The sequence below is a fragment of the Orcinus orca genome, chromosome 7 (assembly GCF_937001465.1).
Source record: "Orcinus orca chromosome 7, mOrcOrc1.1, whole genome shotgun sequence".
Classification (NCBI taxonomy): Eukaryota; Metazoa; Chordata; class Mammalia; order Artiodactyla; family Delphinidae; genus Orcinus; species Orcinus orca.
In genome coordinates this window covers 31954524-31976831 of record NC_064565.1, presented here as the reverse complement: position 1 = coordinate 31976831, position 22308 = coordinate 31954524, and the positions used below count along the sequence as shown (strand labels likewise).

The 22308-nt window shown below is 36.2% G+C and overlaps 1 protein-coding gene across 1 annotated transcript in view; it reads left to right on the top strand.

Moving 5' to 3' along the window:
* LRP1B (LDL receptor related protein 1B) overlaps positions 1–22308 on the top strand; it is a 1810989-nt gene that overhangs the window by 1095873 nt on the left and 692808 nt on the right. The window contains exons 19-20 of the mRNA XM_049711954.1: positions 6981–7061; positions 8215–8376. Coding sequence (XP_049567911.1) covers positions 6981–7061; positions 8215–8376 — 243 coding nt within the window. The remainder of the gene's footprint in view (positions 1–6980; positions 7062–8214; positions 8377–22308) is intronic.

The following is a 22308-nucleotide window of genomic DNA, read 5'->3' as shown; positions in this document are numbered from 1 at the left end:
AGTCCTATAATTGCTATAATCTTATGAAGTACTGGTATTTTCCATAACTATAATTTAATTATATGCTTTGGAGTAGGTAAAAGTCAGAATTGGAGTATAAATAGAAGACGTAAACCACGGAAAAAACAAATTTTTCATCTTTACCCCAGTATTTCTTTGATATAATTTTTAAGGGTATTGGTATGATCAGCAGGGTATAGTGAAGAAATAATATATTTTGGACTAGTATTCACATTTTACTCTGACGCTTGCTGGTTATGCAGTGTATCCTTAGGCAAGTTATGCTGTTCTGCAAATTTGGGTTAGTAGTAACAATTGCAGGGCTGTTGTGAAGAGTGTAAGTAATGTATATGTGGCTAGCCTAGTACCTCTTCTCAATAAATAGGAATATATAATGTGAGTATTATTGTCTCTTTCATGTTTATATAACACTTTCCTAACCACAGACTCCTTTATTATTCTTAACATTTATTTTAATTTGAATCTTCTATACATTTTCTACACACTTAATCATGAAGGTCAAATTCATATATATAGGATGTGTAATATATGCTCTCAAACAAACTGTGATAACTGTATTTTGAAACTTCAATAAGTTACTTATAAATATTCATATTGGGGGCCAAGGAAGAGGAATAAGTAGGAAAATCCTATATTAGAGACAGGAAAAAACCATAAATTGGATCTGAAATCTACCTCACTGGGAAACATTTCTCTAAGCTTTGTATATTAGATAAATATAAGTACCATACCAACCATGATTACCCTTGAGAGAAAGAGAAAATTGTTGCCATTTACACAATAGCCTACATAGAACCTGGCAATAAATTTTAGGTGAAAGATATAATAGATAAATTGAGCATACTACCTGCAACAATGGAAGATTTTTTAACAGTCCATTAATCCATATTATATATTCTATGAGGTTGAAGTAACTATAGAAATAAAATAGTTTTCTTTTCCTTGCTGTAATTTTAACATGATAAATATTCTTTGACTTTGGATCTTTGCGTCTCAAGGAAGATCAAAAGTCAAAGAATATTTATGCAAAATCAAGAAAGAAAAGCTTATGTATAACATTTAAGTCTTTATCAAATATAAGAATTCATAATGATATTTTAACAGAACAAGTATCCAGAAACAAACTGAAATACTGGATTCTATTTTCAACTTTAAAATTAACACTAATATGGAAGAACAGGGAAAATGTTACATTTGCTTTAAAAAGTTTTTGTTTTATTTGTTAGGAGAAAAATATGTATTGTCATTAGATCTCATTTCTCTATCACCATCAGATACTGGTTATAGGACACTAAGGAGTTATGGACACAGTATTTTCCAACATTAGTGAAAAATGGGTGGAGGCCTATATTAAACTTTTTTGATGGAACTCTTTCTAAAATGTATTTTACAGTTGACTGCATTATTAAGCAGAGAAAAGCCCAAGATAATTTTAACATTTCTTTATTTGTTAGTTCTTTCATGTATCTAAAATTCAGTTACTGTGTTTTATAGGAATGCTGTGATAATCCCAGGAGTTATTCAGGTGATGAGCCCTATTTGTTCCACATTAAATTCTTTTAGTGTTGTGCATTTCCAGATAATGCTTCTTCTGACTTCTTGATCTTTAGGACTTAAAGGACTCAAGAGGTCATGTTACAAACCAGGAGTCTGTGACCAGAGAGGCTATGTGATTTACCAATAAGGAAACAAAAATGAATCATTAGTGACTTTACTCTGCTGCATGTGTCCATTAAATTAATACCTTCATTCTTTTTAGTGATTTGCCCTATGCTTTCTTCTAGTTCCCAATTTTTTTTTTTCTCTATAGAATTTACCTATTGGTCCTATAAACTCAGACAACAAGGTTTCCAAGAGAAACGATGTAACTAAGTATTATGTTAAAAATGAATCAGAAATGAGGTGTAGTTGCTTAAGAACATATATGCATTATATGCATATGTTGACCTAAAACAAATAGACTGCCAGATATTTCTCCACTAAAGATGGATTTATTCGGAATCAGCAGAGTATTGCAATTCAGGGTCTGCAGCCATGGTGAGCCACATGCAAAGCCCCATAAAGGGAGGAGAGCACTTTTATAGAGGGGAAAAAGGAAGATGGGAGGCGTATACAAACAGAGTTCATGACTTTTCATCGCCAGGAAAGAAAAGGAGTCTTTCTTCTTCTTGTTGGGCTCAGCCATCATCCCAGGGTGTGAGAGCTCCCCCTTCTGGTCTCCCAACTCTATTTAATTGAGGTTCCTATTTATTAATTTTTTACACATGTATATATGTTGTATTTACTGTGGGCAGAAGATGTATGGCTCTCCTTTTCTTAGAGAGTGAAGATACACTGGATTTTCAATTATTTTATTCATTTTGAAAGTTTTTACCTTTATGGAGCTAATTTCCAGATTCTTTTTTTGGCTGGTTTTTAGACTTAGAATCTAAGAAGTGGATAGAATCTTAAAGGTCACATGGGAAATTTCTCAACCAATGGTACACCTCATTTAATTGTGTTTCTCTTTATCGCACTTCATAGATATTGTGGTTTTTACAAATTGAAAGCTTGTGTGTTGTCAGCTGATGGTTAGCATTTTTGAGGAATAAAGTATTTATTAATTAAGGTATGTATGTTTTTTAGACATAATGCTATTTCACACTTAATAGACTAAAGTATAGTGTAAACATACTTTTATATGCATCGGGAAACCAAAAATTTATGTGACTCACTTTATTGAAAATTTGTTTTATTTGAGGTTGTCTGAAACCAAACCTGCAATATCTCCTGTATTGAGGTATGCCTGTATTGCCAAATTTCAGAAGTTTCCAAATGCCTGGGGGGATTTTTCTTTTCCTAATAAAACTTATGATGTTGGCTATTATGTTCCAAAGTTTACAGAAAAGAGATTTTAAAATGTAAATTAACCTATTATAGATGCCTAAAGATGTAATGCTATTTTTAAAAATTAGATCTCATCATATCTTACACATTGCATTTAGTTGCTTACTCATTTTAATCATAACTTATGTTGATACTTCATATAAAGTCTCTATTCATGTCTACTGTACATCTTCTAAACATTAAGCACTTATTTATCTAAGGAGGAGAACACTTTTTTGACAAAATTCATGTTGATTCTTGAAAGATTAACATAAGTTTTCATTATCTTGTCAAGTTAAAAACATACTTAGGAATATTGATTAAATTATGCCTTGTGCATTTTTCATTTCTCTTTTGAGTGCTTTCTCTTATATGTCTGAGTATTTGTTGGGGTGCTACATGCATGGCTTTTGATATAGTCTTTTATCTCTGCATATCCGTGATTGCCTCCTTATCACTTCTATCTTTGAATCATATTTAGACTCTCATCACATGTTTTGGCTTCAAAAAGTTACACTTATTCTAAAATTCATATCTCAAGAAATGGCTTTGGTAATCATAAAATTTAGTAAAGATTTGTTCAGTTTTAGAATCATTTCCATTGTTGATATTATGCCAGTACCTCAGATGGATATACTCAAAGGTAAATTCACACAAAGAAATTGCTTTTTAAGAAGTAAAGAAGCAGGTAGTCAAGGATGCTGTGTCAACCTGATCTGGTATGAAGCCACTACTTTCCCTACATGTTATTTATGAAATAATAGCAATTTATATTGTCATTGCATAAGTTACCAATATTAAAAATGTCTGTATATGTGCTTCCCTGGTGGCACAGTGGTTGAGAGTCCGCCTGCCGATTCGGGGGACGCGGGTTCGTGCCCTGGTCCGGGAGGATCCCACATGCCGCAGAGCGGCTGGGCCCGTGGGCCATGGCCGCTGGGCCTGAGCGTCCGGAGCCTGTGCTCCGCAGCGGGAGAGCCCACAACAGTGAGAGGCCCGCGTACCGCAAAAAAAAAAAAAAAAAGAAAAAGAAAAACAATGGCTATATCACTTGCAGTCTGTTCACTGAATATCACTGCTGATCATCCTGGCTGACTCTCTTTTCCCAGCTCAGCTACATGATAGGGAGAGTTCTTACAGGCTCCAAAGGTAACTCATTGTTTCACCATTTTAAGAACAAGGGTGAATATTTTAGCCTCCGATTTAAATTTGAAATATTATTTTGGGGATAATATACAAAATAGGTCTTTGACAGGATCACGCAAAATGAATTTGCTTGCATTTTACTATTAATTCTAGTTACTAGTGATTTGCCAAAAATATGTATTGATATAGACTTTTAATTTTAAAATGCCATGGTTTTTAAGGAAAAATGCAAAAATTCTATAGGACTTATAGCAATGTCATTTAAAATTCTTATTTCCTGAAAATACCTTCACTAGTGTACTTCATTGGTTGAAGTACTAAGAAAATACTCAATAACATAGTTTTCAAGTGGAACCACTACCTGGAGTTACTTTGTAAAGTCCTCTTAAAAAAGAAATGATCCAGAAGAGGACTTGAGGGAAAACCTGGGAAGCATGACTGCCAAATAGACCCAAGTTCCATGAGGACGGCAAGGCCATATGGGGTCCGATGGTAATTACCATTCAAATCTTCTTATAAATGGTGCAGTGCAGGGAACCACTTGCCCAGGGAAGACGGCATGATGTGTGAGGTCAGCCTTATCCAACAGTCCAGAGGGCCTGATGATGGAGAGAAGGTGTAGGGAGCAAACTGCCCATGCATGTGTGAGCCCCATGATTTAGCCTTTAAGGCTCTATGGAATGAGTACCTGGGTCAGGACTGTGTTTAAAAACTTAAAAGAAAAACAAAGAAAAAGGCCTAAAGAAGTGTGACAAAAATGATTGGGTAAATCTTGGTATGATCTGCCCTATAAAAATAAATCAAAAGTTGATAGTATTATAGAATTTAAAGAAAAGATCAAGATTCAAAACGATTGAAATTTCCAACATTATGAAATAGTGACTGGTACAGACAAGAACTTGTGAACCAAATGCTAAAGAAGTGAAAGTATTTAGGGACTCATTTCTGCTAGACACAAGGAAGTTCTCCTTTACACAATGAAACATTTTATAAGAAATATTTAACCTTTAAGCTGAAAATACATATGGGTAGAGTAAAAATATGGGTTGAGTAAATAACAGGTAATTCATGGATGGTAAATGAAAGTAAGGTAGGATATCGGTACGAGGTTGTTATAGATGGAGTGATAGATGAAGAGCTTGATGAACTGAATTCTAAAGACCTATTTTCCATTAAGGAAATACATATAACTTTAGGCAAGTCTAACTTTCATGCTCTCAGTTTGTTTAGGGCTGAAATAATTGGATATAATCAATGGTTTTCTTTCTTTTTTTTGAGCAAAGAAATATATTGTTATTATTCATATATTTTTCTTCAAATAAAATAGTACTCAAAACTCCAAAATTAAAACTATAGGTAGATAAATAATTGTGTAGATAGGTAAGATGTGAACAGGTTTGGCTGAAGGAGTTTGGGCAGCCCGAGTCCAGCTGCTCTGCCCCCTTGGTAGCTCTGAGACAAGCTACAAAATACAACTGGAAAATATTGCTGGTCCCCCTGCCATCAAATGTAGGCTATGATTCTACTTCACTTGTCTTAGAGAGAAAAGCAAGTGTTGTCACAAAATGACTTTGGCTCCACCTATGAGAGGAACAATAATAAAGAATATGGGCCACAGTTCTGTCTCCATGTGTCCTTTTCTTCTGCCTTTATGCCAGTGAAATGATGGAGGATTTTCATTCTTCTTTTTCTATTTTTTTTAATGTCTATTAAATAGGTTGTGTGTGTGAGGGTTTATGAGTCCATGAATATTGTCTTGGGAGATAAAAGTTCTGATATTGAGCACACCATGTAAACTCTACATGAATTACTTTCACCATATGAAAAACTTTCTCCTGGGAAATATTAGTAAGCTGCTCTGAATTCCTTGGATGAACTGTTTGCAGTTATATTTTCTCTTATTATTACTACCTTTTTTCTTTCTTTTCTTCTTGCAGTCAGTCTTGATTATCTGATCTTATTATGACAAAATTGTCTGCTGAATTTACCAGTCCTTTGAATTGGCTAGTAATCTTTTAGAATTGTTTTCTGTGCTAATTCTATGTTTTGCTTTCTAATTTTTGTTGTCATAGTTATCTAAGGGTTAGGAAGGGAGGTCTTTTGATTTAATTTAGTAAAATTTTACTTTGAAGTCCAATTCTTTGCTGTTGTTGATTTTCAGGGGAATTTTTGTGGGTTTTTTTTAACATCTTTATTGGAGTATAATTGCTTTACAATGGTGTGTTACTTTCTGCTTTATAACAAAGTGAATCAGTTATACATATACATATGTTCCCATATCTCTTCCCTCTTGCATCTCCCTCCCTCCCACCCTCCCTATCCCACCCCTCTAGGTGGTCACAAACCACGTAGCTAATCTCCCTGTGCTATGCAGCTGCTTTTTTTTTTTTAACTTAGAATTCACACTTTCAAAATCTATAACTGTTTGATACCAACTAAACTAAATTTAATGAGTTTTTTCTTTGTGTTTGTTTTCTTACTTTCAACTTATTATGTTGACATCTCTCAGGCAAAGTTGGATCCAACCTTCCTACTTTGGCTCTCTATGTTCAGAAAAGGCCTTTCCCTTTTAAAGCACACACTTTACTTTGAAGCACACGAATATAGAGCTTCATCCAGCTGTTCTTCACTGGGAGGAGGTTGAGTCCCTTGGTGCAGGGAATCGACATCTATTTTTCTTGCAGTAGAATGAATCTAAACAGTCCTTCATCAAGTGATTCTCCTTGGCTTTCAGTCACTGAAATGTACTCATATAAAAGATATTAAAAGTATGTGTATCCTAAGTCCTCAAGAAGTTACTGCCACTATATTTGTTTACCTAACATTTCCTCTGTGCCTTTTGTGGAAGAGAAGGGTAGAGTTCTGATCATATTAGCAAATGAGAAGCAAATTAAGTGAAACACAGTTGATAACACCTTTCCTATTGGATGTTTTTCTATCTTTCACAGAATTCCCAACTTGTGAGCCACTAACTCAGTTTGCATGCAAAAGTGGAAGATGCATTAGCAGTAAATGGCACTGCGACTCTGGCAAGTACCAAATGTCCACTAGACTGCACTGATTTGATTGGGGGCCTGGCTGGCTGTGCAGCTTTGCCTCTTTCTGAGGTAGTTTGTGAGAGGAGGTTGCAGAGTCAAGCAAAATGGCCAAGACAAGTGGTGAGAGGGCAGCTGGCACGTCAATGGGGATTAGCATTAAGGGAAATGGAACTCAATATCCGTCCCTTGGGGTTGTGATGGAGACTTGTTTTCAGATATTATGCTGGACGTAGCCTAAGTCAACAAACATGAAGTGAAAGCAACAACTGAGGAAACAACCTGGACAATTCAGGCTCCCCAAAGCATTTATGTAAAACGCTCTATAACCTCAGGATGGAGTAGTTTATAAATTACATTGGAATTATCCATGGTCTCAACTTTGTCACCTTGTTGTTTTTTTTTTTATGTACAAATGGTATTTTTTCTTCACTCAATTGTATCATTATGTTAAATTATGCCAAATACAGGTAAATGAATTATACATAAATCGATAACTTCTCAGCCATTGATTTCAATTTAATCTGTTTTCACGTCACATTCCTCTCGCCTCCCTCCTGCAACAGTTGTTAATAAAGAGTATAAGTCATTGCTAATGATAGCGTACAATAATTTCCTGATATAAATACACACTTAAGAGCCAGTGGAGGAAGGGTACACAGTGAGCCCTCTTGTGGGAGAATGGAGAAAAAGGATCTGAATTAAAAATACAGTTATAAACTCTGGGGTACAAAGGTTCTAGGTCTAAATAGTAATTTTCCAGCAATAATTATATCACAAGCTGTATCATTTCATAAAATTCCTACAGTCACCATTGTCTTCCCACTTCATAATTATTTCATGTTGCATAGATTTATTTAGTCAGTGGTTAGTCATTTCTGAGTGAAATGGAAGTTAAGCTTCAAAATCCAAAGTCAAGGATTTTTCCCCCTTAGTTTAGCAGTTGGTATTCAATCAGAAATAAACAATATAAAAATGAAAATAATTCTCCCACTACTCATGGGAAATGTTGATCATTGATTTATCATTCCTTTTTTTAATAACAAAAGAAAGCTCTCAATACCAAAAAGAAATGTTAAGTATTTCATAAGGAAAAGTTTCTCCATGGACCAGTTCTCACCACCTGGCTGTTGTTGCTTCTTTCCAGATGATGACTGTGGGGATGGGAGTGATGAGGTTGGCTGTGTTCAGTCCTGCTTTGATAATCAGTTCAGATGTTCCAGTGGCAGATGTATCCCAGGCCATTGGGCCTGTGATGGTGACAATGACTGTGGAGACTTCAGTGATGAAATCAATTGTACCAGAGAAGGTTAGTAATTTTGTGAATCTGCAGAATCTCATTTTAAAGTGATATATAATATTTGAAGTATTTTAGAGTGAATATCATAGAAAAATAAATCAGATAAAAATATCATCAGATAAAAAAAAGTATGTGGAACTATATAAAATAATATATATATTTATATATATTTATATATATAAAATAATATATAAATAATATATTTATATATATAAAATAATATATAAAATAATTTGCTGATCTCTTTACTTTTACTTTTTCTTTTCTCTGGTTTCTCAACCTTAATTCCTCCTTATACTTTGATACTTTCTTCTTTGGTCTTCTCTTCCTATTTCATTAGATGCTTTACTTTCATTTGATCCTTTACTTACTACTCTTTTAATCCCCTACAACTTCTAAATTTCCAAACCCCCAAACCCATCCCCAAAGGAAAAAAAAAAAGAATAAGAAAGGCATAATTTTCCTTTTATTTTTACACTATATTTGTTTCCTGAAGGCTGGAAATCATCCCCTCTTAAATGGTGATGTATTCCAACTGATTGACCTTCTGGAATGCAAACTAAAAGAGGAAGGAGATCATGACCATGGTTCCCAGCATATCCATGGGCAGCCTGACCCTGTTGTTTGCATGGGTAGCTCTGCAAAATTTGATCAGCCACAGGACGTGTTAATAAATTAGAAATCATGTTGGAAATATCACAGAAAAAGCATTAGCCTGTCAAAAATTGGTAACAACAATAACATTAACTAGAACTTTCTTTCTGCCTAAGAAATTGAAATAATTTATTATCCATTCTTTCATTTATTCCAAAAATACTTATTGAGAACTTTTCATGTGCCAGGCACTGTGCTTGGACCAAAGGATAGATTAAAGAATTAAAAAACATATTCCCTGTTTAGTTTTAAAAATCTAGCATGCAAACAGACAAACAACAAAGTGAATTATTTTATGTGGTGACGGGGCAGAGCGTACCACATACTATGTGATCATAAGAAAGAAATCATTTTCCAAGTGTTTTCCAAGGAGATATATTTGTCTTCTGCAAATATTTGACAACCTATAAAACAGAATATTTCTAAAGTATTTTCTCTGACATGAATTCCTTGTGTCTTTCTTTTGTTTCTCTTTCTTTCTTCATTTCTCTCTCTCTCTCTCTCTCTCTGTCTGTCTGTCTTCATTTCTCTTCATTTCTCTCAATTGTAAATACTGGAAACAGTGGCAATTACAGAGATTATCTACATAATACTAGGTTCTTAAAGGAATAAATCTAGCTTTTTGGTGAACTCCCTGAGTGATTTATTAAAAGAGATATTGTCTGATTTTGATTTTACCTGTGTGACCTGGGTTATAAGACTCGAGGCATGATCCAAATATGGCTAGTCACCTATGAGCCATGAAGTGATAAAACACATGGTCCTCATGGTGGTCATGGCATGAGTCATGTCTTTCCTGACAGTGGATATAACAGAAGCTATAGTAAAAACAGAAAATGACTAAGAAAATTTTGGGAACAGTATCTTATAAAATTCAACATGAACATATTTTAATTTAATTTTGCTTCAAAATCGAGAGGAATGATAAATCCCTCTCTCTCTCTCTTTCTCTCTCTCTTTCCCCCTCTCCCTTTTTCTCTATCTCATTCTTGTGTCCTTTCCTCTCTCAATTTAGTTGGTCCACTAGTATATATGAACTAGAACTTTTTGCCTATTACTAATCTGGAGTGGAAAAAGGAAAGGTATATAAAAAGATATTTTTCCTCTTTTTCTTTGTATATTTGAAACATTCATTTGGGGTGTGGTTGAAATTTCATTACTAACTTAGACTGAATATATACTATTGGTACATTTTCCCGCATCTCACAGATGTCTTTTTATGTTCCTCATGAGGTGTACATCTGTGGCGTGCTGACACTGACCCATAATATGCTGTGAAAGATAAATTGCTCCGGTGTTAATTTGCTTTCATCTCAGAAGTGAGATCCCATCCCTCTGTTCTATGTGCATGTATCTCTAAGTTAAACTGATCATCGCACATTAAGAAGTTTTGGGGAGATTGCTTTAGCCTTATGAGTATCCAAAGTGAGTGACCCATCCCCTTAGAGACTCTCTAGAGAGTTATTTGGGTTTGGGTTATAGAATCAGTGGCTAAGGTTAATGACCTTTATCTTGAGGGCATCTCAATTTCACTAATATATTACTGTAAAGGATATACTGTCAGTGTGAATGCCATGCGTTTCTTATATGATTACGATAATATGCTAAGGAAATGATCCAGGTAACCCACATGATTCTTGGACATGTTTCAAGGAAAGAATGAGAAGAACTTCCTAAACTAATTTATATTTAACTGATTATAAGTTGTACTAGGATTCCCTGATCAAATATTTTACTTGGTGAATACAAGATGCAGGCATCATTCTGGGATGATTTCGGTGTGTAAGACAATCCGTAGTATTTCAAAGGGCATTGAAATATTTTTATCCATCATTATTTCATGTATGCTGATATGGAAGTTGTAAAATAACCATGACACACAGAATTGTTAACACTGATCAGGAAGGCCATTTTGCACTTGTAGGATTTGGGAGGATATTGCCAAGGTAGAGTAGAAATTTGATTCAATTAGTCATATAATTCAGTCCGAGAACCTGCTGCAGAAGAAAGAGCAGGGGATTCCCTCTTGAGTTTCAGGACTGGCTGTCAAAACTGATCAAATCCACCATATAATTGCTCAGCACTTTGCTTTACATTGCCTGGGTAAGCAGAGCATACGGTGCAGTTTCTCTCAACTCAAAAGGGCAGAAAATACTCTTGCATTGACTTTCAATAGTAAAGGAGAAGGAGATACCAAGAATAACATTCCATATATAATCTCTATTTCAGAAAATTCCTGAGCTTAAGTTCAATGCATATTCTTTCTGATACCACTTTCACGAAAAGAATTTCTATGGTGATCATGTTTTCATCAGCAATATGATTAATATATGGGAAAACTGTTAATGACTAGTCCCCTCCTAGATTAATGTACACTCATCTCTTTCTTCCTTCATATTGTGCTGCTCTTTCTCTCACTTCCAAACTCCTTTACTAGGCAAAGAAGACACAATATCTTTACAAGTCACTATGCAAGTGTGCACATGCGTGTGCACGTGCGTGCACACACACACAGAGTCTATGAGCTAAAGTGGAATAGAAAGACCATCCGTGGCACATGGTTCTTTCCTTTGTTTCAATGCCTGTTTATCATTAATTTAGCGCTTTTTAGTTCTGAATCCTTTGGTTGGTACATATATTTATAGTTACCCTTTTGTAGCTACTGGGTAAATAGTTTTTCCAAGTGGAAAAACAGTGAGGCTGGACTGTCAAAGAATTTGGTATGAGGGAACTTCCTCTAGAGCCTCAGTCCTGGCCATTTATTAAATATTGAAAGGTTTTGTAAAAAGATGGTTTTACCTGTAAGAACATCAAGAATAAAGTTAAAATGAGACTTCAGTCTTTTCTTACAAGTCTTTACCTCCCTGGCTGTAATATTTTTAAAAAGAGAGCATGAGAGAGAGATGCTGGACATATGTCACATCTGTAAAACACCAAATATATAGAATTAATCTTATCCCATTGTTGATAGTTTAGTTCATTTGAGTTATGTAAACTTTCATACTCTTTTTGGGAACTGTCTCAAGCATATTTCACACCAGGAATAAGGCGTTTCTATAATAAACATATGAAAATTGTGCAGTATCTTTAGACAGCTATTCTTCCAGGTCAATTTCCATTTAGAAATTCTTGTAAAAAATTATAACAAATAATTTCAACGTGGACTTGATGGAGAAGAGAACAGGTTTTCTCTAGAATAGATTCTGCCTAAATTTTATAATTTCTTCTAAATGCAACAATATCCCTCAAATATTTGGATTTTTCTTTGAGAAAGCCCCTGACACTATTTTATGATTACTGTTCTCTAATGTCTTCTGTTTGGCTAAAAAGGGAGTATTTACTACCTGCTGCATTAAATGAATGATCTGGGTGATGCTGGAATGTGTGATCTCTTATTTACATCACAAATACAAATTAAATGCAAATTTGAGATTTAGTATGTATTGACCTTCAATTTTGATTTATTATAAATAATATTTAACAAGTTCCCTTATCCATTAGGCAGTCAAATGTATACCATTATTAATGTACATGCTCATACATGCTTATGTTCTTTTGCTTTAACTGCTTTTGTTTCTGCTTTGGAAACTTCCATTTCTTTTGAGCTTCATCTGCATTCATTCATGCATGCATTTATTCATTTGCCTCTCTACATCCTTGTTCCCAGTTTAAGAAGGGAACTGAAGTAATTTTATTTTATCTTTGTAGTTTCATAGTCAAGTACAATATTTGATATATAATGAGTATTCAATAAATAATTATTGAGTGAAAGAGTCTATTTCTTGACCACAAAAGTTGTTTATATTTTAGAATCAACACTTATTTGTTTTGTCTTATACATCTAGTAAATTCTGTTTCCTCATCCTGGAGTTTATTTCCATGATGACATACAAGGCTAGGTGTACGGATCTAATCATTTACATTTCCTCAATACAGCATAGCCACTTTCATTTATCCAATAATATTGGTAATTTCAGCCTAGGATTCAATAAAATATAATAGATAGGAAATCTTCTTTATCTTTTATTATTGTTTACTTCTTTTTTTATGTCCTCTCTGTCAAATAGATAGAAAGTTTCAGAAAGATAAGAAAAGTTTACATCTTTTTTTTTTTTTTTACCTCTTTATTGGAGCTTTACAATCGTGTGTTAGTTCCTGCTTTATAACAAAGTGAATCAGTTATACGTATACATATGTTCCCATATCTCTTCCCTCTTGCATCTCCCTCCCTCCCACCCTCCCTATCCCACCCCTCTAGGTGGTCATAAAGCACCTGAGCTGATCTCCCTGTGATATGCGGCTGCTTCCCACTAGCTATCTATTTTACGTTTGATAGTGTATATATGTCCATGCCACTCTCTCACTTTGTCACAGCTTACCCTTCCGCCTCCCCATATCCTCAAGTCCATTCTCTAGTAGGTCTATGTCTTTATTCCTGTCATACCCCTAGGTTCTTCATGACATTTTTTTTCTTAAATTATATATATATATATATGTGTGTGTGTGTTAGCATATGGTATTTGTCTTTCTCATTCTGACTTACTTCACTCTATATGACAGACTCTAGGTCCATCCACCTCATTACAAATAGCTCAATTTCGTTTCTTTTTATGGCTGAGTAATATTCCATTGTATATATGTGCCACATCTTCTTTATCCATTCATCTGATATGGACACTTATGTTGTTTCCATCTCCGGGCTATTGTAAATAGAGCTGCAGTGAACATTTTGGTACATGACTCCTTTTGAATTATGGTTTTCTCAGGGTATATGCCCAGTAGTGGGATTGCTGGGTCATATGGTAGTTCTATTTGTAGTTTTTTAAGAAACCCCCGTATTGTTCTCCATAGTGGCTGTACCAATTCACATTCCTACCAGCAATGCAAGAGAGTACTCTTTTCTACACACCCTCTCCAGCATTTATTGTTTCTAGATTTTTTGATGATGGCCATTCTGACTGGTGTGAGATGATATCTCATTGTAGTTTTGATTTGCATTTCTCTAATGATTGATGATGTTGAGCATTCTTTCATGTGTTTGTTGGTAGTCTGTATATCTTCTTTGGAGAAATGTCTATTTAGGTCTTCTGCCCATTTTTGGATTCCGTTGTTTGTTTTTTTGTTATTGAGCTGCATGAGCTGCTTGTAAATTCTGGAGATTAATCCTTTGTCAGTTGCTTCATTTGCAAATATTTTCTCCCATTCTGAGGGTTATCTTTTGGTCTTGTTTGGTCTCCTTTGCTGTGCAAAAGCTTTTAAGTTTCATTAGGTCCCATTTGTTTATTTTTGTTTTTATTTCCATTTCTCTAGGATGTGGGTCAAAAAGGATCTTGCTGTGATTTATGTCATAGAGTGTTCTGCCTATGCTTTCCTCGAAGAGTTTGATAGTTTCTGGCCTTACATTTAGGTCTTTAATCCATTTTGAGCTTATTTTTGTGTATGGTGTTAGGGAGTGATCTAATCTCATAATTTTACATGTACCTGTCCAGTTTTCCCAGCACCACTTATTGAAGAGGCTGTCCTTTCTCCACTGTACACTCCTGCCTCCTTTATCAAAGATAAGGTGACCGTATGTGCATGGGTTTATCTCTGGGCTTTCTATCCTGTTCCATTGATCTATATTTCTGTTTTTGTCCAGTACCATACTGTCTTGATTACTGTAGCTTTGTAGTATAGTCTGAAGTCAGGGAGCCTGATTCCTCCAGCTCCGTTTTTCGTTCTCAAGATTGCTTTGGCTTTTCGGGGTCTTTTGTATTTCCATACAAATTGTGAAATTTTTTGTTCTATTTCTGTGAAAAATGCCAGTGGTAGTTTGATAGGGATTGCATTGAATCTGTAGATTGCTTTGGGTAGTAGAGTCATTTTCACAATGTTGATTCTTCCAATCCAGGAACATGGTATATCTCTCCATCTATTTGTATCATCTTTAATTTCTTTCATCAGTGTCTTATAATTTTCTGCATACAGGTCTTTAGTCTCCTTAGGTAGGTTTATTCCTAGATATTTTATTCTATTTGTTGCAATGGTAAATGGGAGTGTTTTCTTGATTTCACTTTCAGATTTTTCATCATTAGTGTATAGGAATGCCAGAGATTTCTGTGCATTAATTTTGTATCCTGCTACTTTACCAAATTCATTGATGAGCTCTAGTAGTTTTCTAGTAGCATCTTTAGGATTCTCTATGTGCAGTATCATGTCATCTGCAAACAGTGACAGCTTTACTTCCTCTTTTCCGATTTGGATTCCTTTTATTTCCTTTTCTTCTCTGATTGCTGTGGCTAAAACTTCCAAAACTATGTTGAAAAAGAGTGGTGAGAGTGGGCAACCTTGTCTTGTTCCTGATCTTAGTGGAAATGCTTTCAGTTTTTCACCATTGAGAACGATGTTGGCTGTGGGTTTGTCATATATGGCCTTTATTATGTTGAGGAAAGTTCCCTCTATGCCTACTTTCTGGAGGGTTTTTGTCATAAATGGGTGTTGAATTTTGTTGAAAGCTTTCTCTGCATCTACTGAGATGACCATATGGTTTTTCTCCTTCAGTTTGTTAACATGGTGTATCACATTGATTGATTTGCGTATATTGAAGGATCCTTGCATTCCTGGAATAAACTCTACTTGATCATGCTGTATGATCCTTTTAATGTGATGTTGGATTCTGTTTGTGAGTATTTTGTTAAGGATTTTTGCATCTATGTTTATCAGTGATATTGGCCTGTAGGTTTCTTTCTTTGTGACATCGTTGTCTGGTTTTGGTGTCAGGGTGATGGTGGCCTCATAGAATGAGTTTGGGAGTGCTCCTCTCTCTGCTATATTTTGGAAGAGTTTGAGAAGGATAGGTATTAGCTTTTCTCTAAATGTTTGGTAGAATTCGCCAGTGAAGCCATCTGGTCCTGGGCTTTTGTTTGTTGAAAGATTTTTAATCAGAGTTTCAATATCAGTGCTTGTGATTGGTCTGTTCATATTTTCTATTTCTTCCTGATTCAGTCTTGGCAGGTTGTGTATTTCTAAGATTTTGTCCATTTCTTCCAGGTTGTCCATTTTATTGGCATAGAGTTGCTTGTAGTAATCTCTCATGATCTTTTGTATTTCTGCAGTGTCAGTTGTTACTTCTCCTTTTTCATTTCTAATTCTATTGATTTGAGTCTTCTCCCTTTTTTTCTTGATGAGTCTGGCTAATGGTTTAACAATTTTGTTTATTTTCTCAAAGAACCAGCTTTTAGTTTTACTGATCTTTGCTATCGTTTCCTTCATTTCTTTTTCATTTATTTCTGATCTGATCTTTATGATTTTTTTCCTTCTGCTAACTTTGGAGGTTTTTTGTTCTTCTTTCTCTAATTGCTTTAGGTGCAAGTTTAGGTTGTTTATTCGAGATGTTTCCTCTTTCTTAAGGTAGGATTTTATTGCTATAAACTTTCCTCTTAGCACTGCTTTTGCTGCATCCCATAGGTTTTGGGTCATCGTGTCTCCATTGTCATTTGTTTCTAGATATTTTTTGATTTCCTCTTTGATTTCTTGAGTGATCACTTCGTTATTAAGTAGTGTATTGTTTAGCCTCCATGTGTTTGTATTTTTTACAGATCTTTTCTTGTAATTGATATCTAGTCTCATAGCGTTGTGGTCAGAAAAGATACTTGATACAATTTCAATTTTCTTAAATTTACCAAGGCTTGATTTGTGACCCAAGATATGATCTATCCTGGAGAATGTTCCATGAGCACTTGAGAAAAATGTGTATTCTGTTGTTTTTGGATGGAATGTCCTATAAATATCAATTAAGTCCATCTTGTTTAATGTATCATTTAAAGCTTGTGTTTCCTTATTGATTTTTATTTTGGATGATCTGTCCATTGGTGAAAGTGGGGTGTTAAAGTCCCCTACTATGAATGTGTTACTGTTGATTTCCCGTTTTATGGCTGTTAGTATTTGCCTTATGTATTGAGGTGCTCCTATGTTGGGTGCATAAATATTTACCGTTGTTATATCTTCTTCTTGGATCGATCCCTTGATCATTATGTAGTGTTCTTCTTTGTCTCTTCTAATAGTCTTTATTTTAAACTCTATTTTGTCTGATATGAGAATTGCTACTCCAGCTTTCTCTTGCTTTCCATTTGCATGGAATATCTTTTTCCATTCCCTCACTTTCAGTCTGTATGTGTCTCTAGGTCTGAAGTGGGTCTCTTGTAGACAGCATATATGTTGGTCTTGTTTTTGTATCCATTCAGCCAGTCTGTGTCTTTTGGTGGGAGCATTTAATCCATTTACATTTAAGGTAATTATCAATATGTATGTACCTGTTCCCATTTTCTTAATTGTTTTGTTATTATAGGTCTTTTCCTTCTCTTGTGTTTCTTGCCTAGAGAAGATCCTTTAGCATTTGTTGTAAAGCTGGTTTGGTGGTGCTGAACTCTCTCAGCGTTTGCTTTTCTTTAAAGGTTTTAATTTCTCCATCAAATCTGAATGAGATCCTTGCTGGGTAGAGTAATCTTGGTTGTAGGTTTTTCTCCTTCATCACTTTAAATATGCTCTGCCACTCCCTTCTGGCTTGCAGAGTTTCTGCTGAAAGATCAGCTTTTAACTTTATGGGGATTCCCTTTTGTGTTATTTGTTGTTTTTCCCTTGCTGCTTTTAATATGCTTGCTTTGTATTTAATTTTTGACAGTTTGATTAATATGTGTCTTGGTGTGTTTCTCCTTGGATGTATCCTGTATGGAACTCTCTGTGCTTCCTGGACTTGATTAACTATTTCCTTTCCCATAGTAGGGAAGTTTTCAACTATAATCTCTTCAAATGTTTTCTCAGTCCCTTTCTTTTTCTCTTCTTCTTCTGGAACCCCTATAATTCGACTGTTGGTGCATTTAATGTTGTCCCAGAGGTCTCTGAGACTGTCCTCAGTTCTTTTCAGTCTTTATTCTGTTCTGCAGTAGTTATTTCCACTTTTTTATCTTCCAGGTCACTTTTCCGTTCTTCTGCCTCAGTTATTCTGCTATTGATCCCTTCTAGAGTATTTTTAATTTCATTTATTGTGCTGTTCATCGTTGCTTGTTTCATCTTTAGTTCTTCTAGATCCTTGTTAAATGTTTCTTGCATTTTGTCTATTCTATTTCCAAGATTTTGGATCATCTTTACTATCAATATTCTGAATTCTTTTTCAGGTAGACTGCCTATTTCCTCTTCATTTGTTAGGTCTGGTGGGTTTTTATCTTGCTCCTTCATCTGCTGTGTGTTTTTCTGTCTTCTCATTTTGCTTATCTTACTGTGTTTGGTGTCTCCTTTTTGCAGACTGCAGGTTCATAGTTCCTGTTGTTTTTGGTGTCTGTCCCCAGTGGCTAAAATTGGTTCAGTGGGTTGTGTAGGCTTCCTGGTGGAGGGGACTAGTGCCTGTGTTCTGGTGGATGAGGCTGGTTCTTGTCTTTCTGGTGGGCAGGTCCACGTCTGGTGGTGTGTTTTGGGGGTGTCTGTGGACTTATTATGATTTTAGGCAGCCTCTCTGCTAATGGGTGGGATTGTGTTCCTGTTTTGATAGTTGTTTGGCATAGGGTGTCCAGCACTGTATCTTGCTGGTCGTTGAGTGAAGCTGGGTGTTGGTGTTGAGATGGAGATCTCTGGGAGATTTTCACCGTTTGATATTATGTGGAGCTGGGAGGTCCCTTGTGGACCAGTGTCGTGACGTTGGCTCTCCCACCTCAGAGGCACAGCACTGACTCCTGGCTGCAGCACCAAGAGCCTTTCATCCACATGGCTCAGAATAAAAGGGAGAAAAAGTAGAAAGAAAGAGGATAAAAGAAAAGAAAATAAAGTAAGGTAAAATAAAATAAAGTTATTAAAATAAAAATTATTAAGAAAAAAATTTTTTTAAGTAAAATAAAAAAGCAAAAAAAAAAAAAAAAAGGACAAAGGGGAAAAAACAATAAATCTTGCTCTCAAAGTCCACCTCCTCAATTTGGGATGATTCCTTGTCTATTCATGTATTCCACAGATGCAGGGTACATCAAGTTGATTGTGGAGATTTAATCCGCTGCTCCTGAGGCTGCTGGGAGAGATTTCCCTTTCTCTTCTTTGGTCGCACAGCTCCCGGGGCTCAGCTTTGGATTTGGCCCCGCCTCTGTGTGTAGGTCGCGGGAGGGCGTCTGTTAGCTCAGACAGGACGGGGTTAAAGGAGCAGCTGATTCGGTGGCTCTGGCTCACTCAGGCCTGGGGGAGGTAGGGGCACGGATGCGGGGCGAGCTTGCGGCGGCAGAGGCCTGCGTGACATTGCATCAGCGTGAGGCATGCCGTGCGTTCTCCTAGGGATGTTGTCCCTGGATCATGGGACCCTGGCAGTGGTGGGCTGCACACGCTCCCCGGATGGGAGGTGTGGAGAGTGACCTGTGCTTGCTCACAGGCTTCTTGGTGGCGGCAGCAGCAGCCTTAAAGTCTCATGCCCGTCTCTGGAGTCCGCGCTTTTAGCCGCGGCTCCCGCCCGTCTCTGGAGCTCCTTTAAGCAGTGCTCTTATTCCCCTCTCCTCGCGCACCAGGAAACAGAGAGGGAAGAAAAAGTCTCTTGCCTCTTCGGCAGGTCCATACTTTTCCCGGGACTCCCTCCCGGCTAGCTATGGCACACTAACCCCTTCAGGCTGTGTTCACACCGCCAGTCCTCTCCCTGCGCTCCCAGACCGTAGCCCAAGCCTCAGCTCCCAGCCCCGCCCGCCCCGGCAGGTGAGCAGTCAAGCCTCTTGGGCTGGTGAGTGCCAGTTGGCACCGATCCTCTGTGCAGAAATCTCTCTGCTTTGCCCTCTGCACCCCTGTTGCTGCACTCTCCTCCGCGGCCCCGAAGCTCCCCCCCTCCGCCACCCGCAGTCTCCACCCGCAAAGGGGCTTCTAGTGTGTGGAAACCTTTCCTCCTTCACAGCTCCCTCACACTGGTACAGGTCCCATCCCTATCCTTTTGTCTCTGTTTATTCTTTTTTCTTTTGCCCTACCCAGGTACGTGGTGACTTTCTTGCCTTTTGGGAGGTCTGAGGTCTTCTGCCAGCGTTCAGTAGGTGTTCTGTAGGAGGTGTTCCACATGTAGATGTATTTCTGGTGTATCTGTGGGGAGGAAGGTGATCTCCGCGTCTTACTCTTCCGCCATCTTCCCCCTCTCTCTATCTACATCTTTTTTGTATCTATAAAACAGTAAGTACCGGAGAGGAGATTCCATCCATGATACTATAGGGGGGAAAAAGGAGTTAACCTGTGTTGGCATCCCACAAATTGCCAGGAACTTTACATTTGTTATTCCATTTAACGCTCAGAATAAGGATTACCAGAAAGGTTAAGATACTTGCCTAGGATTACACAGCTGGCATTTCAGAGGTTGTCTGCTCTTTATTCCTATGTCCAGCTGTCTGCTTCTGCAGCTGTCGAGTATAATCTCTTTTATTTTTTTCTGTCTCTATGAATTAACATTTGTATGATCTCCAAATAATTACTATGTTGTTCTCAATTGAATACTCATTTCTCTTTAAAATGAAAGAGAAAGACCTTTCTACTTATTATGGGTCATTGTAATGAAATTTGCCAAAGGGCACTAGAAGGGACTCAGGACATTACATTAAATCATCATAAGAAGTCCATCTGTCTCTTTTTTTGTTTTTATTCTCCTCCCCCAACCCCAGCCCCACACACAATTCTCCTTGATAAAGTGGATTCTGGAACTTTGTCATTGGAATAGCTGTGGACATTCCCACACAATTTCTCCATTCACCCAAAGAACATGTTTCTCTGCCATAAAAGTTTTACCTCATAGACTCAAAAAATTTAGGAAACTGGAAGAAAACGGAAAGATCATTTAGTTCAGTTGTTTCATTGTGCAGATGAGGGAAAGGGCTAAGCTAGATAAAATTATCCTTATGTGTATGTAACAATAACTAAAATGTAATGCTGCTTCCTGGAAGGAGCTGATAATGTTCTGTGTTAGAGATGTTGAGACTGGGCCCTTTGATCCATAAAGACATTTTTAGGAGAGATTTTGAATTCAAATGATTATGCCAGGTTCTTAGTGGAAAATCCAAAAAGGTCTGGCAGTTCCGCTAACCAGAAAGCAACAAAATCCTACCTGGGAGATTGAATCCAGTCAGAGTGCTGCAGGTATCAAACCTGATATTTAGCTGAAGACTTAGGTTACACATTTCAGCATAGAGAGAATGGAAATGGAAACCAATATCTTTTGACTTCCCACCTACGTCATATCCTATCTCAGCTGAACCATCATGTTTTTAGCACCCCAGTTAAATCCTAAACACATAGGAAATAAGATATCAGTAAACCCTATACACAATAAGACTCAGTCACTTGTTCTGTTTTTCTTTCATGAAAATATTCTGAAGATACTTTCAATTCACTTTTACTAGAACACACAAATTGCTATTATTTCTTAGGCAATGAACTTTATTGAGAATTAAGTACAGGTATTGGCTTTCAATTTGGGGAAATTATCAAATAATGTTTTAGACTCAGCAAATTCACATAATCTTCCATCCTAATGTTTTTTAACTACTCTCTTTTAATGAAAATATGGATTTTTCCTGATAAAATACAATTAAAAGAAAATTTGAATTTCATCCAGTTTTAGAGAGGTATAACATCTGTTTTGAAGGAGATACAAATTGTCTGGCTTAACTTTATTCTCTCACAGGTCGATTTATTTTGTTTAGGGACTGTTAACACTAAGATATGAAAACAATGTTAATTATTAATGGATTTTATCCATAGAAAATCTTTTTGTTTTCTAGGACAAAATAGCTCTTTAAAAGGTCATTTCAGCCTTAATACTGCAAACATCTTTTACATCAAGAGCAAAGAAAATTCAAGGCTTTGAATCAATTAATAACAAAGGCTGTTTTGAGAATCTATAATGTTCCTAGCAATGTGATTATCAATAAAATTAAAAGGAATCAGATAAATATAATTTTTAAATGAAATCTTTGAGAATGAGTCATAAAAATAGGAAGAAAAAAGTCAATTATCTTCATCTTTACACTTTAGAAAATTAGTAATGGGTCTACACTTAGCCCTAGATGAATTTAGCTTTTGTATTAAGACAATAATTATGCACCTAGACACTAAACAAAGTAACATCTCTTGTTTTCTGAAAGATATAATTAATAAAGTCCATAGGTAACAAAAGACCTAATTTTAATGAAGAATTTCCTACTCTCTTAACAGAACTGAACAATAAGGGCAAGAGTGAACTCATTTCCATAGTCTTTAAATTCTGCTTCCTTGTTCTTAAATTGTGGTTAATGATCAGTGAAATGGTAGAACTTG